The sequence below is a fragment of the Gavialis gangeticus genome, unplaced genomic scaffold (assembly GCF_001723915.1).
Source record: "Gavialis gangeticus isolate Ggan-Ray unplaced genomic scaffold, GavGan_comp1, whole genome shotgun sequence".
In the NCBI taxonomy this organism is placed as follows: Eukaryota; Metazoa; Chordata; order Crocodylia; family Gavialidae; genus Gavialis; species Gavialis gangeticus.
This window is the reverse complement of record NW_017728997.1, coordinates 33,186,869-33,203,237: the sequence shown is the minus strand read 5'-3', so window position 1 is coordinate 33,203,237 and position 16,369 is coordinate 33,186,869. Positions and strand designations below refer to the sequence as shown.

Sequence of the window (16,369 nt, the reverse complement as noted above, 5' to 3'; positions counted from 1 at the left end):
ACCCCAGTCATGGACTTTGTCCACACACCATGGTACAAAGGCTAGAGAGAGAGGTGAGGGTGCAAAACAGACCCTGCTCTGGGTGGATGGTTTCCTAGTAATCCAGTCTGACAGCTGGCTTTGCCAATTTTTTCTGTGTGTCAGGCTTGAGAAGGTTCTTTGTGCTTGGTAAGATGTTATGATAATCTTGCTGCTACTGTGTGTCATAAGCTATTTGAATTATGAATAGAGTGAAACCTGTCCTAAACACTGCTTTAACAACTGACAAAAAATGGTGGATTAATGAAATTGGTCTTCTAACAAAAGGTGGAACAGAAATGATGTTAGTGTAGTTTGGCATGCACTGTGGGGTGACCTCTTTAGACAGGCCTAATAAGGAGAGCCGCAGCTACAGGTTTCACAGTGGTAACGTGACATTACGGGTCTGCTCTGACTGAATGGCAGAAAAGATCTTTTCTGCTGTACTGCCAAGATGTGTAGGGATCCTGCATCTCTGTGTAACTAGAACCCTTTTGCCCCCTTAAATTCCAGCTGCTCTGATTTGTTTCCTTTCCCTGTGCCAGTATATCCTGTTTACTAAAGGAAACTGCATGGTTTAATAGCTTCCTGGATTTTCCCATACAGAAAACCAGATCATATATTCTTCAATCAGGCATAAATTCCTAGTTGCCTGAATAACCACCTGAAGACTTTTCCTGGGAAGCCCATGACTTGTCTGATTCGTTTGCCTGGCACTGCTAATTTTTGACACATTCTATCAGAAATTTCTGATATCTGACATCATTTACGCCTCTGCTATTGTTATGTGTGTTGTAGTAGCACTGAAATGCCCTGACTGAGCTCAAAACCTTATAGTGATAAGTTCTATTCACTCCGATAATAATGGCCAGTTCTTGTCCTGAAGACCACACCACCAAAATTGACAAGAGAAAAGAAAAGATAGGACAAGTAATCATAACCCTTATTTTATAGGTGGGGAAATGAGGCCTAGAGAAATTGAGTGAGTTGTTCAAAGGTACATAGGGCCTCCGTACCAGTGTTGGGACATGCCTCACTGTACAGGCCCCTTACAGCAACTGATGACATTGTCCTGCCACATGGCTCCTCCATCCCATCCCCCACCCCACTCCACTGCATGCACCAGCACCCACTGCCCTGCACCAGCAGAGATCCCATGCTGGGTCCCTGGGGCCTGCAGAGCTTTCCAACCATGAGCTCGTTCAGTCCCATGGGCTGTACTGCTCCAGCACTCCCCCAGGGGTGGGGACAGGCAGCGGAAGCTGGAGGAGAGAGGGAGCCTAGGAAATCTGCTGGCAGGGGCAAGAAAGCAAAGCAGGAGGTGGCATCTGGACTAGGATGCCACTTCCAGCTTCTCACCCCAAGAGCACAGGACAAGGAAGTCTCTTTTATCACAGAAACAAGAGTTTGCTAAAATGCAAAATCCTGTTAGTTACACACACACACACTCTCTCTCTCTCTCTCTCTATGTTGCTTTAAGAGAGAGAGGGCCATTTGTGCCTACCTGTTGGTGTTATACTCCAAACCCCCAACCTCCTTGCTTGCCTGCAACAGATCCAGAATTCCTGCAGAACTTCCGCTCTCTTTCTTTACTTTGGAGTTGCGGCCCGGCTTTGCCTCTGTGTCAATGTGAAGTGAATCTTCATCAGAGGAGTCATCACTCTGCAAAAGCAAGAAGTCTCAGAAAAGCATAAGATACCAGCCTGTTTTTGTAGCATGCTGCTGCTCTTTTCATCCTAAAAAGGCCTAGGACAAAGAGGTTCTCCCTACAGCTTGTTTTGTTTTCAGGGTCATATTAATGCTACTGAAAGAGTGCCAGGCAGTCCCAGAGGCAGATGCTCCCTATTCATCAACAGCCCAGACAGCAACTTGGGCTTTTGGTCACTTGCCTAGGTATCCCACTCTGGTTCTGAGGGAATCCCCATCAGAGGAAAAAAGTGTACAGTTTCCAGGTTCAGACAAATTTTGGCATCTCTACTGAGACCACCATGGATGGGTCCCAGTTACAGCTAACTGGTTCTATATTATGGACTTCTGTGCTCCACTAACTACACTGAGACCATCAGCTCATTTCATACCATGCACTCATCAGACGGCAGCAACTGCCCACAGCTGAGTCACGGCTTTACCCACTGACCTAAGGAAGAGAAGCTCCTGAAATATCCTTGAATCATCATTGTTGCAGTGTTTCAGACTGTGTAGCTTGCATGCTTATTGCCCCAAATTCAGCAAAAAGGTCTAAGCACTTACTTAACTTCAGGTGTATGTTTAAGTACTATCCCACCAAAGGAGGGAATTAGACTCATGCGTTAAACAGCTTTCCTGAATGAAGACTAGACAAGTCCCACTGAAATCAGATGTTTGAAGTTAGACATATGCTTCAGTGTCTTGCCAAATCAGGAGTATTATAGGTGTGAGACAACAAGGAAATGAGGTTCCCCATACATGCTAGTAAATAAAAGCTTTAATTACCACTTAATGGTATTGTTGGCTTCCTGTAATATACACCAACAAATGCTAATCAACTGTTCAGGTTACTTTGAAATGAAAGTGTTGCAAAGTCCTATATGGAAAATGATTAATGGCAACCAGTGCTCAAAGAAAATGAGAGACTGGGGGAGCGTGTTTACAGTCACTGGCCATGACAGCACACGAGAACACAGACCAGGGCAAAGCAGGAGGATACTATCAGGTCAGAACACTCTCCCTACCCTTCACATAAGGAAAATAATCTTAATGTCCAGTCTCCTACTTACTTTGCTGTTACATGCCATTCAATTCCAGTCTTCTTTATCTTTTATGTTTCCTTACTTCACCGCAGAGGAAAAGTGGCAATGTTCTGTTCCTGTACTACTGCTTCCCCTTCACTTCTTTCTTTCCTTCCCTCCCAACCAAATCCTGCTCTAATTGCTCGCAATGTCCAGCCCCTAATATGCAGGTACCGTCTGGCTAAGGAGAGATAGAAAGGACATTGTTTGGGGACCACTAATGCTGCTCCTTAATTGTCCAGTGGGGCAGCTGAGTGATAAAGCAAGCTTCTGGCATGGTGGTGTCAATCCTTAATGGGACACCAGGTGTCCAATGCTCCACAGGGAAGTCAGTGAGTTTCCACAGGTGCCCTGTGGTAAGAGATCTGGGCTACAGGAAGCAGAAAAGAACATTCTAGGGATAAAATTCTGTCAGTACAATTTATGAATAGTGAAGCCACAACCGTCTTTAAATACCTGAAGGACAATTACAGAGGATGGAGATGACCTTTTTTTTCATAAGCACAGAGGACAAGACAAGGAGCAATGGAGCCTCAAGCTTCAGCTGGGGAAATTTACACTGGAGACAGGAGGACCTTTCTAACTGTAAGGGTAGTCGAGCATTAGCACAGGCTACCTAGAGACATTGTGGAATCTCCAGCCCTGACAATTTTCAAGAGCAGGTGAGACAGGGACTTGGCTGGGATGGTTTAGTCAGGGATACTCCTGCCTTGAGCAGTGGGCTAGATTAGATGACTTCATACAGTCCCTTTCAGCCCTACCTTTCTATGATCTTATGAAACTCAGTATATTTTAATGAAACCCATGGCAGACCTGACAAGTCATCTCTAATTAGCAGACTAGAAAGAAGTTATATAGATGTGAATAAAATGCCAAGTCTTTACCTGATTATGAGGTTAATTCTCTTTTACACTGAACCCCTTTTATGAAACTCTTGCTGTGTGAAGGCCCAAATGTATGAAGGCATAAATGTAATTCAGGCACAATTTCAACAAGACCTATTGCATACATGAAATTAAGCACGGACTTAAATAGAGTTGGGTCAGGGCATTCAGCACCTTACATAATTAAGTCCTTAATATACTTCTCGATGGATGTGTCTACACATCATCATATGGCAATGTTGCTATGGCGCTGTGCTAAAGCATGGCGCAATAACTGCCCATACTGTGCCATGTGCACAGAGTACAGTTAGATGTCACTGCTATTTTGCTACAGTGGCATGTTAAAACATGGCAGCACACTGCTACAGCAAAGTAGCTACCAATCACATGTAGATTCATGTGACTGCTACATCACCGTAGCACACCATACGGTGATGTACCATGTCACTACAGTGACATAGGGTGACGTGTAGATGTGCCCAATTAATATAAAGTCACTCAAACAGGATGGGAAAGCTACAATAATAATAAAATACCTTATATGATACCGATTCCACCTTTGGCTTTTTAATTGGTGTGTGTTGTAGAGTTTCTTTCTTATCTGATAAAACTGAAAATAAAAAGAATTACAGGTGAAATTGACCATTCATTTACCAGAGAAACAGCATGTAAAATAGAATAAAGTTTAAATCCACTGTATTTGTTTTAAATGTGATAATGCAAATAAAGAAGGCCACAATCTTTATTGTGAAACATAATATAATGTTAGATGCATTTTTGAAAAATAAGATTTAGTCACACAGATGCAAACAAAATAGAAGAAACTCTTACAGGGCAAATCTCTTTTTGTAGTGTTTTTCTTTCTTCTAATTGGAAACTCATCAATTTTCAGTTCACCATCATCTGACACATACTCATATTCATCACGCACAGGTTTTGTTTTATCTTCTTTGAAATTTTGGAGAGACCCAAACACAGTAGTATTCAATTGGGTTTTGACTCCCTTGGACCTACTTGGAAAAATGTTATAATCACAAAGGATAAACAATTTTACACAGAGAAAGGTAGTAATCACAGCATATTTCTTATTAATGTAGAATGATTTACAAAATGAATGATTTACAAAAGCTTTACAGTAACTACACATCAGAGTAATTCTCTGGATTTCAACTATGTGTCATGATGACAAACAGTATGACATATGTCTCATACAACGTACATTGCCATATTTTTACTCACCCAAGCAGTTTTTTGTTAGCAAAAGAAAATGTAAATTTATTGTCCTTATTTCCTGATAAAGGTGTCTTTTCCAATTTGTGTTCCTCTTCCATTTTTAGTAATGAATCGGGTTTACTGTTCTGTAAAGCATGAAAAGAGCAACAACATTCAGTTAATAAGTTAATGATATTTTCAGACTTCTAATCACAATGTAGTTCCTCACCTCAGTTACACACCTCAGTAACTCAGGTGTTACACACCTCAGTTACACTGTGGTTCCTCACCTCAGTTACACACTGGCTACGGCTACAAGAGACACTGACTGCACGAGCCACCAACAAACAGCTTTGTGACCCTTACTGCACAGTAGCATCACATCACAGTTTCTGCCATGCAACGCTACTGCGCAGTCAGCACCTTGTGTGGACATGGCCACCGAATTGGGAAAGCCTCCCTGTTCAGGACAGCACATCAGCATATATTTAACAGTCCCATTCTCACTGAGGCCCAAGTATTACATCAATGAGAACAGAGCTAGGTCTACAATCATTTTTCTGACTGAAAATCATTTTGTTGGCACCTATAATTTTGGACCTGAAACTCCATTTATTTACATCGACATAAAGCATGAGCAATTCCTGGGATGCTATGCGGGGATTGGGTCCTATATTTGCACACTGTTCCTACTATGCTCTGTTTTTATGTACATTGTTCTCCAACTCCTACTTTTTACCTTTATTGTCCTTCTACTGCTATGCAACGCAAGTTAACAACAGAGCTTACCTTATATTTCCACTTGGCTTCTGTTTTGGTCTTATTCTGCTCTCGAATTTCAAATTTCTCCACCTCATTTTGTTTATTAACAGTTTCCTTATTAGGAACGTTTAAAACGTTCTTTGCAGCCTGTAAAATATTCAGCAGGTTCTTTTAAACTGAACAGAGTTCGTGCCATGTCTTCATCACTTTTACTTTATATTTGCATTATCTGGCAGTGTGAGACATATTGTAAAATATTTCTGACATTGATTCTTTTCGTCACAAAAGCCTAGATTCCATTAAAAATAATGCTTTTAGAGACAAAATTAAATTTTATTTCTCCTTGATAGATTACCAAGGGCAGTATAAATATGCTGATCTCCCTGCCTGCTGCTTTATTGACAGGTTTTGCAGACTCATACAAGCCACTAACTAATGCATAAGCATGCTAAGAAGCCTTAATATTACTTCTTATAGAACCAAATCAATTTGCTTTTAATGCCATTGCTTTTTAGATATGGGTGAAATACTGGCCACTCTGAAAACTCCCTCTAAAATTTACTGAGGCCACAACTTCATTCTGCTTTCTTTTTTTTTTCTTTTCATTTCTTTAATATAGCACCAACTAACTGGGTAAAAATGAAATACATTCATACGTCATCATTTTAATCATTCTAAAGAAACAATCTTCCTGAAAATAAGATGACTTTATGGAATTAATCCATTTGTCTGGTCTATGATGACTTTTAAGGTAATACACACGTCAAAATGCTAAAAACCTCCTAGACTACAGGGAACCAAAGGTCAGTAAAAGAAAATGATCGTTATTTTCACCTTACCTTTCTTCTGGGAAGGAAATGGCAGTGACTTGTCAGATTGAATCAGAAGGGGTCTTTGCAGGGGAAGTTGTTTTTGTTTTTTTTTTAGAGGCCATGAATTAAAAGCAAAACCGTCTAATCTAATTTAAAATGGGTAAGAAGTCAGTATGACTATGGAGCTCCCACTTAATGTTGCTGGAGCCAGGATTTCAACCAAAATGGTCTTCTTTCTCCAGCATGAGGCATCTGAACATAAGTTATATCTTAATCCATGCTCCTGTAAATTAACTGAGAATAGCCATAACACCTGGACATACCTTCCCCTTCTTTGGCGTTTCAATCTTTGTTAGAGCCTCTTTTGTGTGTGCCTCCAGCAGATCAAGATTTGGAATGGCCGGTGGTGGGCTTTCCTTTGCCTTCTTTCCTTTTTTCTTTCCTTCTCCTTTGACCTTTGGAGTTTTAGGTGGCTTAGGGTGTTTAGGTGGCTTGGGCACCTTGGGTGGCTTGGGCGTTTTCACATTTTTTGGAGTCTTTTTTTTAGGGACTTTTTCTGTGGGGGGCGGAGGGGTTGTTACTTGTATGGGAGATGGTGTTTCCTCTTTCTCCACAGGACAGACTTCCTCTACGTTCACATTGGCACTCGCTTCTGTTTTGTTGGCTTTAGAGGCATTCTGTATTTTGGCACAAAGAAACATACTCAGTCCCCACTTTCATGCAGTTAGTTTTTCTGAACCCTCTTCCCTTCTTTCTTTCCTTGTAGGAACTAAAATTCAAACATCTTTCTTTTATATGTGGGGGTACTGGGTACTTGTGCAAGTACCCAGGGCAAGAAAGTAAGGACATTCCAACCTACTGGCATTACATTCTACTTGCCTAAAATCCTCCCTTTAAGTCATTCATGATGCCACAGTGGCCAGAACACTTAAAGAAGTGATACTGGATTGTAATGAGCATAACGCACAGTGGGCAGGATTCACAGAAGTGTGCTGGACTGCTGTTCTTATTTAAATTAGGATAGAGTCTTGGGGTGATATCCATAGACAAGGAGCCATTTCCAAAGGCACTATAAAACCCCCGTTGGCAGTCTGCACTGTACTCGAGATGTGCTTGCTGTATATTTAGATATAGCTGAACTAGCTTTAAATCAGACAGCTCAGATACTGGAAGCTGTGTAGCTGCGGCAGGGGTATGTACTTAGTGGCTGAAGCCTATAATGTGACCACAGCAACACTGCTATTGGTAGTCAAGCAAGCTACCTTAAACCTTTGGACTGTGGCACATACTCACCTTAACTGAGTGCTGTCTTAATTGTACCACTATTAAAGTTTTACCAAGGACTCCAAAAGAAGGGAAATTAAGCTACTGTTGAGCACTTCTGAAAACCCCACTCCCTCTCAGAGTCACTGAGAGCCTGCACAGACTAAAGTTTGCAGCTGCTTTTATCTTTACCAGGGACTTCACTGATGCTTACTGGTAATAGGAACAGTTTGAAGCTAAAACTACGTAAGCCCAGTTTATTTTAACAGTGATGGCAATTAACCACAGAAACAAAAGTGGTAGCAGATTCTTCATCACTGGAAATTTTGAAAATTAATTCAAGGAAGTTCAGTGGACAGTGTTCTCCAAAGGCCCCACTACATGTTCAAGTTAAAGCTGCATAGAAACTAGCTATGGAGTTATTACATATTTTCAAGCACTAATTTTATAGCTAGTTGGCTCTTTTGATAGCTGGATAGTCACTTTTATTGTGTGATAATTACTTTGCATGTGTGGCTGGTCTAAATTTATTGCATGATTAACCAGTTAATTGCATAATATATGTAATGTGTAGCAGGGGCCCAGGAATGAGCTCAGGCAAATGCTCACAGTCATCTCTTTGGCCTTATAAACAATCTATAAGGAAAAGGAACCTTTTTTGTGGGAAAATATCTTTATAATGGTCCCTTTGAAAAAGCTACCTTTTGCATCACCCCAAGGACGTATACAAAGTTATCCCCGTCCAGACTAAATAACTGTACTCACTGTCATAACCATTTGTATGTAAAACTACCTTTGATGTCCTAATATAATGGTAGTTGCCTACACATAAAAAGAAATAGTCAAACAAGAGCCATAGTTTCATAAACAGAGAGGTCGTTTATGTATCTTGAGAATAAATATTAATTACCTATGTTTTAAATATCAGAGCCCTCGTATTTACTCAGTTTGGCTCTGGATTTTTTTTCAGTAGAAAACCCATAAGGAAATGCATATGATTTTAATAGTCTTTTGTTTAAAAGGTTAATCAGATATAAAAGAGTACATTTCAAATTAATTCAGATGTGATGAAGTCAGTAGTTTTATATCTTGTTTAACACTCCAAGGTAACACAAGCAGTAAAAAAAGATGAGCAATTAAAATGAATGGTGTTTGACTAATTAAAAAGAAAATATTTTCTCTTTAAATTGCTATCCAGATAATCAGAAAAAATACATATATGCTATATCAAATATATAAAAGAAAATATATTCCAATGGCAATGTCACAGGTTGTGAGTAGAAAAGAAATGAAGGAAAAAGTATATGTCTGTCCCCATACACACTGAAAAGAGTTATAGTACATCCATCCATAAACATACAGGACCATATAGCACTTACTTGGTCTGACGCAGAACTATGATCAGTATCATGTGTGAAGAGGAATACTTTATATTTGGGCCATGGAACCATAGATCCAGATGTCACATCATTATTATTACATTAATCATGCTAGTAGTGCCTAAGAACCAACTGAGAATTGCACCCATTGTGCTAGGTGCTGCATGGGCACTATCCCTGTCTCAGAAGAGAACTTGCAGTACAACAATGAGAACATTGGAGTTTTTTGGTGGGCAGGGGTTAGTTTGCTAACAGAAAGGGAAGGAGGAGGGGGGGGAGGTGGGAAGCGAAGGAGAAAAGGAGTTGTGGCTGTGAGGTAAGGCTGAGGACTGAGAGAGGGAGGTAGAACATACAGTCAGGGAGCAGACAAGGGAGAGACTGCCTTCACAACAACCCTGCTGTAAACCTCATATTCATTTTTCTTATAGGAATGCAGTCTTTATTTCAATAACCCTGCATTTTATGGCATGTTATGAAAAATGCATGATATAGTTAATGTTATGGAAAGAGCACAAACCTCACTTAATCTTATTTCTTTGGCAAGGTCCTTGATAAGTTGTGCTGGTTTAAAATTCTCTGGGAGTTCATCTTCATGGTCTGCTAGTGCCTAGAACAGAACAAAAGTCTGATAATGACTTAAAAATAACATTATTTCCAAATTATGAAAAGACTCGTCAGCTGACCCATCAATGTTTTTCTAAGTGCACAAATCTAGTAACACAAACATCATTAGGTAATTCTTTTCAGATAAAACAAATAATGTTTTTAGCCCAAAATCAATTACAAAATTACAAAATCAATAGTTTTTTTGGTTATTAGCATGTGATTTTGCAACTGTAATATCTCCTTGCTTTCCTGTCTTTGTGCTTTCCTTTGCTAAGTTTGTTTCCTTCACTGAGGTAAATGGGAAAAGACCATCTAAGAAGAGCTTCTTAACTGTGAATTAACTGTGAGAAGAGCTTCTGAATTGTGACAGAAGAGAGAACTTCCAAGCCAATATGCTCTTTGCAACACAATGACCTAGTTACTATAAAATCCAGAAGATGCTGACTGCAGGACATCAAGAACCAAACTTTCAATTCAACCTTAAGTGGCTCTCTGTAGCTGTAGGCACATCACAGTCAGGCTCCTCATCAATCCAAGTGAGACATCTATCTGATCTGATCTTACATGGCAAAACTGTCCTCAGTTGCTTTTGCTCTACCAAAACTAGAAGTCTATGTTGAAATTCCAAATTTATAAATCCATACAGCATAGTTCTGAAACTGCAACTCTACAGGTATGCCATGATGTGCTTGAAAATCCAGCAGCTAGTCTTAATAAACATTTAGCAAGCATATCAATACTGTGTGTAAACAATTATGAAATGATCATATATTTGGTTCCATTACTAAATAGTTCATAAAGGACAGATAAATGATTAACTGATATTTTAATAAGTTATTAATCAATTGTTATAGATGCAAAAGGATACTTGCAAGTGTAGCTTAAAACCATCTGGAACATTTTTACTGATGTGCATATAACCACCTATAAAATATATGACTCTTTCACTAGCATGCTTGTAATACTGATTAATCATTTATTAGCCCATTATGAAATATTCAGAGATTGAAACTTTTGAAGAAGTATGACACACAGCTCATAACAGAACTTTAATTATAACACCTATATAAAAAACAGCACAGGTGGATGATAGTGCCCATTTCTGACTACATTCTTTATTACTTTTCTGAGTTTGGATTTAACAAAATAATAATAATTTTTTTAAAAGCTTACTGGAGCTAGAAATGCCAACAAGCTGTCTCTCCATTTCCTTTCCTTATTTGTATCCCTCTAAGGGTGTGGACACATGTACATCTGGAGTCATTTCAAAAGGGGAATGTTTCAAAAGGGGAACAGCTGGTAGGTTCTAATTATTAATTATGAAAAAGCTGAGAATGACACAAATGTAGGAAAACACAAAAAGCTAGTAGAATGTAGCACGAAGTAGGGTTAGATTTGGAGTAGTTTTGCTGTGTTTGTATTATTTTCAGCTCCTTCAGACATAATAATTAGAACCTAAGGGCTGCTGCCCTTTTGAAGTGTTCTGCTTCTACGACCGTTCCAAATGTACATGTGCCCACAGCCCATTTAATCTTTATTGATACCACCCTGATGTGCTCAGACCTTCTAGCTGATAGCAGAGGAGTACCCTGCCCCAAGAAGCATCCACCGGGTGTGAGAACCTCCTCAGGAAGGCAAGGCTATTTGTAGGTGATATCTTTTATTGGACCAACTGAATGGTTAGGATAGACTTGGACAAGATTTTGAATGCAATGCATTCTTCTTTAGAAAAGGTTCAAAATCCTTGCCCCTCACTTATTTCCTAGACTAACACAGTTACAACATCAGTTGCTCAGGAAGGGTAATTTTGTAGGAGGCTCTTTGGAAACATTTTTAACTTCAGTCCAAATCTCCATAGTGCCTCTGAGTACTTCATGCTCACATTACCTTTGTCTCACTCAAGTCTATAGTGTGGCAAATACTGTTTTAGAATAGGAATTAAAGGTATCATGCTAGATCCTCAGCTGGTATAAATCAGTACAGTACCACTGACTGTAGCAGAACTGTCCAAATGATACCAAGTGAAGAGATGTCTTTTCCATATCAAGGTATTTCTGACAGTAACCAGAATCACCGTATCCAGCCATAAAAAGCACCACACAATATCAAATCCATCTAATTAAATGAAAACAGCGATTGGCCAGATCATTCACCCAGGGCTCCCCTTTAGAAAGGTTGCTGGTTGGAAACTGAATGGTTTAAGGGGTGGGTAATGGGATGCAGTGATGTCACTGGTCTGAATTTACCCCAGGTAAGTTGTTAAAGTTCTTTCTGTGTAACAGTCTTCAATTACCTAAAAGGTAGTTATAAAGAAGATGGTGATAAACTATTCTCTGTCGGTGCAGGGAATGGACAAGGAGTAACACTCTTAAACTGCAGCAAAGGAAAATTAGTTTGGAGATAAGGAGGAACCACTATGAGGGTGGTTAAGCACTGGAACAGGCTACCTAGAGAGGTAGCAGAATCTCCATCCTTAGAATTTTTTAAGAGCAGGTCAGGCAAACACTTGCCTGGAACAGTTTAGACAGGGATGTTCCTGTCTTGACTGTGGGGGCTGGACTAAATGACTTCCTGAGATCCCTTCCAGCCCTATTTTTCTATGATTTTCTGATTCTATAACATCCATTGGATAATCTATTTGCAAGAACTGGTGGCTTATCTACACATTTACGTGTACAGAATTGCATGCCTGACTTTTCTGAAAAATCAAGCCATGGACAGGCGTGTGTTTCAAGCACTCTGAATCTGGAGCACTTCTGTGTGCACCCCCCACCACACTCCTCCTGCCAGAGTGCTTCAAACTCACTACAAAGTCATGCAGCAGTGGTGCTCTCCAGTCTGGGGTCATCTTCAGAAGACTGGCAGCCGTGTGGTATGCAGGGATTCCTGTTGCTAGATAGCTAAAGAAAAGGACTCCTTGCATGCCTCTTGGCTTCTAGAGGCTCCTGAGGACAGCCAAGTGCACAGGAGAGCAGACCCATGGGGTAGTGAGCAATGCACTGTCGGATGCCAAGAGTGAACAATACCCTGCCATGCTCTATGGAGATACAGTAATTGGAGGAAGCACTTGAAAAGGAAGTGATCTGACAATGCTTTTCATTTTCTGAGGACAAGCCTTGAAGCACCTCAGCCATTTGTGAAGCACTTCTTCAGCCATGCATATCTGTAAGCTCACCCTATGCAGCACTTCAGATGCAGCAGTAGAATTACAGGTGGGCAAGTAGGGCACCAGTGCCAGAATGACAGCCCCAGGGAGCCTGCAGCACAACAGCAGCAGCCCGTGTTTTAGGAGCTTGCACCACCATACAGCAGCATCCCACACCACCATACAGCAGCAGTCCTTTGCACAGAGGTCAGTGCTTGGCACCCAACCTCTGCCCACGCTGCTGAAATTTGCAGTTATACCTGTGTTCAAACTAGGGTTGATAAGCCATTCAATCAACCAGTCAAATATCGTCAATTGACCTGTCAGTTGCCTACATATTTTTTAACCGGTCAAAGATTATAGCAATTTTACAAAAACACTACTTTTTTTTGTGGTTTTCTTGAAATAAATATGATTTTGAATGCTTTTTGACACATTTCTTAATGGAAAATTTGTGCTTTTTCTGTGTATTATTCAGACCTATTGGCAATTTTTGGCTGATATTTGACCAGTAACTTGACCAAGGTTTATTTGACTGGTCAAATACCCAGCCCTAATTTAAACATTACATCTGTCCAGGGACTCAGGAAACAAATAATTTTTCTACCAGTCATTCCACTAACAGTTCCCTCTCCTCTGGGAATCTAGGATTCTTGATTTTTGCTACATTGATACATTATTCCTCTTCTGTCTTCCTCTTTTGCTCTTGCTAGTTCACAAGCCAATGGTACAGAACACTAAAACAAGACCTTTTCCTACCTGCTTTTTAGTCCATGACCTGAAAGCACCATTGAGAATTTTTGCCCCTTGGAGCAAATGAGGAGGAGGCTGCTGCCCAGCTTTGTGCAAACCTAAACAAAAGGAAGATAAGATGGCATTCAAGAGTGGCCGGCAATTGTCTATTCAATACTTGTTTGGTTGGGTTTTTTGGTTGTTTTTTTTTTTTTTAACCTAACTGTGATTGTTTGGATCTTGCAGGATGCATAGAGTGGAAACCAAACCAGTCACAGCTACAACTTCTATAGTAATAGGGAGTGTATTTACTGCACCATAAAATAAATTCAACCTGTCCCGACACTGTTCTGTTCTTATAAGGTATGTGTACACTGGAATTTATGGCTATATATATCTGGAAACATTTGGCAATCTCTTTAATTTCTGCTACAATAAAATAGAATTGTCCACAGTTCAGGCTGCTCTGAAAATAATGTTTGGTATCTAAAACACTCTATTCAAAGGTTTGCCACAGATCAGATACTGATCCTATGACATACTGCTTATACCAGACAAACAATCCTAATTTTCTATGAGAGAGAAGGTTTCCCAGTGGCTTTGCTTGTTAGTTTTGCTAATAGTGAATTCACAAGGTCTCCTCCCTTTCTTTGAAGTCTCAGGAATCTTTACTCTTCTTTCATTACAGCCATTTATTTTATTTGTTTTAAAAAATGTGTTTTTTTCTCTCTCTGGACAGATATTATGATGCTCCTAAGGCAAAAGCAAAATGCTTGCAGTATATCAAATGAATATGTATATACAATGCATGTGTGAATGAATGGATGGACTCATTTTCAAGAAGTACAAGTTAGCAACTTACACTCCCCAGAAAACTTTTAGTGCCAATGTAGGCTATATACTTGACATTAGGAAAGGACCAGATTATGCTTTCCTTTTAACCATGTTACTTGTTATTTTGCAAGGGCAAGTGGTCCTATACTTATATCAACACACTACTCGAGAAACAAGGCACTATTCTGTGTATAAAAGGGTCTGCAAAATTGGCTGGAAATTGGAGAGCGCATAGGACACAAGTGCAAATTTGGTACATTGTGGAAAAACTGTATTACTTGTCTTCATAGGCCATGAGTGTCAGAAATTTGGCTCCAACATTTGTGGCCTATGAAGCAATCCAAGTACATTTTATAGTGTGGATGAGGCCTCAACTCTGTCTTGTGCAGCTCTACTATAATTATGGTCCTTTCTATAGACAAAAGGCAAAAGCACTTTGAACTGATATGGAGGAGCCCTTCTATCAGAAGAATGTGTCTTGACTGAGTTGTATCAGTAGGAGAGAGAGGTTTAGAGAACAAGTACTTTCCAAATTTATCTGGGTGTTTTATTTGCCTATATACCAGCTGAGCACAATTCTCTGTACCTTTGGTTGATAACTTGGACAAACCTCAAAAGACTTGAGTCTAATAACACTAGTGGTTTTGGCCATTGTCCATCTTTTGTCTTGCACATCAACAGAAAATAGTAGTAACACTATCCTCACACAACCACAGCTGAGTAAACAAAGCGTGCACGAAACATTGTTCTACCTTTGAACGTCTCTAGCAGATGCTTCCCCATATACCAACAAGCAGTTTCATAGTTTGGAAACTGGGTTAGGCTGACAATTTTCAACCGTCTTTCTACTTCGTACGCTCTGTGACACAAAGCAAAAATGCACTTTAAATGTAATGGATCACAAGCATTATTACCCAGTGAAAAGCATTGCTTATCAATATGCTGGAATGAAAATGTCTTATGGCTTTATCCCCGAGAGAAGTGTTAAAAAAGTAAAGAGAAACATTAAATTAAGCACACAAAGTGGTCTTAGTGCACCATTTGTCAGACCTCAATAAAGAACTGTTTCTATTACTTTGCAAGTTTCTATTACTTTGTAAGGAGTCCAGGGAGGCAAAGAGAAGGCAATATTCAGAAGGATGTATAGCATAAGGTAACATTGCACCAATTTTCAACATAAACCTTCTGCTGCTGGTATAACTTACACATTAGAATCTGTATAAGCTATTTCTAAGTGCATCTCCTTGCAGGGTGTTTAAAAAGGGGCCAGACTTGCACATGCCTTTTGAATTAGGCCTTTAAAGTATAATAGTATAATTACTAAATACTGTTGCTAATTTCTATGAGAAATATGGCAAATTCATGGTCTTCTGAACCCACAAAGGAAATATAAATTCTTTAGAGCTAAAACTGGGCCTCAGCCAAAACTTCAGATCCCAACACAACAATTCTGCCCCCCAAATAACACATCAAGCCAGAAACAAAACGTAGCTAAAAATTTATCAGACAAAACTGAAAACACAGGTGAACGCACCTCATCTGCATTTCAACACTTAAGCTATGTAGAAAATGTCCTGCAAATGCTAGGCAGTCTACAGGTGTTAGAGTTGCATAAATCCAACCTGTAAGACAGAGAAAGGAGACTCTGGTAAATAAAAGCAGGAACTATCATTGTGTGTAATTTATGAGCAGAGAGAGCTAGTTAGCCTTGTTAATCTGAAGTCAAGAAGAAGGCAGGGTAGATATGCACCTTATAAACTAACTTGTGTGCATGTGTGCACGCGCACGCGCGTGTGTGTGTATAATATATTTTATGTATGTATGTATTATACACTTTATATTATACACTGATCTGTTCTGTCCTTTCACAGCATCTGATGAAGTAAGCTTGGGCTCAGAAAAGCTTATGCTATATGTGTGTGTGTGTGTATATATATATATATATATATATATA

The 16,369-nt window shown here is 39.7% G+C and overlaps 1 protein-coding gene across 6 annotated transcripts in view; it reads right to left on the bottom strand.

The window, feature by feature from the left end:
• The window catches only part of PHF2 (PHD finger protein 2), a 206,117-nt gene that overhangs the window by 31,240 nt on the left and 158,508 nt on the right, over positions 1-16,369 (bottom strand). For 3 of the 6 annotated variants that reach the window (XM_019505053.1, XM_019505049.1, XM_019505052.1), the window contains exons 8-17: positions 15,950-16,037; positions 15,168-15,274; positions 13,609-13,700; positions 9,616-9,705; positions 6,780-7,133; positions 5,672-5,791; positions 4,910-5,028; positions 4,502-4,680; positions 4,207-4,280; positions 1,523-1,680 (exon numbers count right to left, since the gene is read on the bottom strand). In XM_019505053.1, coding sequence (XP_019360598.1) covers positions 1,523-1,680; positions 4,207-4,280; positions 4,502-4,680; positions 4,910-5,028; positions 5,672-5,791; positions 6,780-7,133; positions 9,616-9,705; positions 13,609-13,700; positions 15,168-15,274; positions 15,950-16,037 — 1,381 coding nt within the window. Of the gene's footprint in view, positions 1-1,522; positions 1,681-4,206; positions 4,281-4,501; positions 4,684-4,909; positions 5,029-5,671; positions 5,792-6,779; positions 7,134-9,615; positions 9,706-13,608; positions 13,701-15,167; positions 15,275-15,949; positions 16,038-16,369 lie in introns of all 6 variants that reach the window. The other 3 variants (XM_019505050.1, XM_019505051.1, XM_019505048.1) reach the window with 1 other exon arrangement.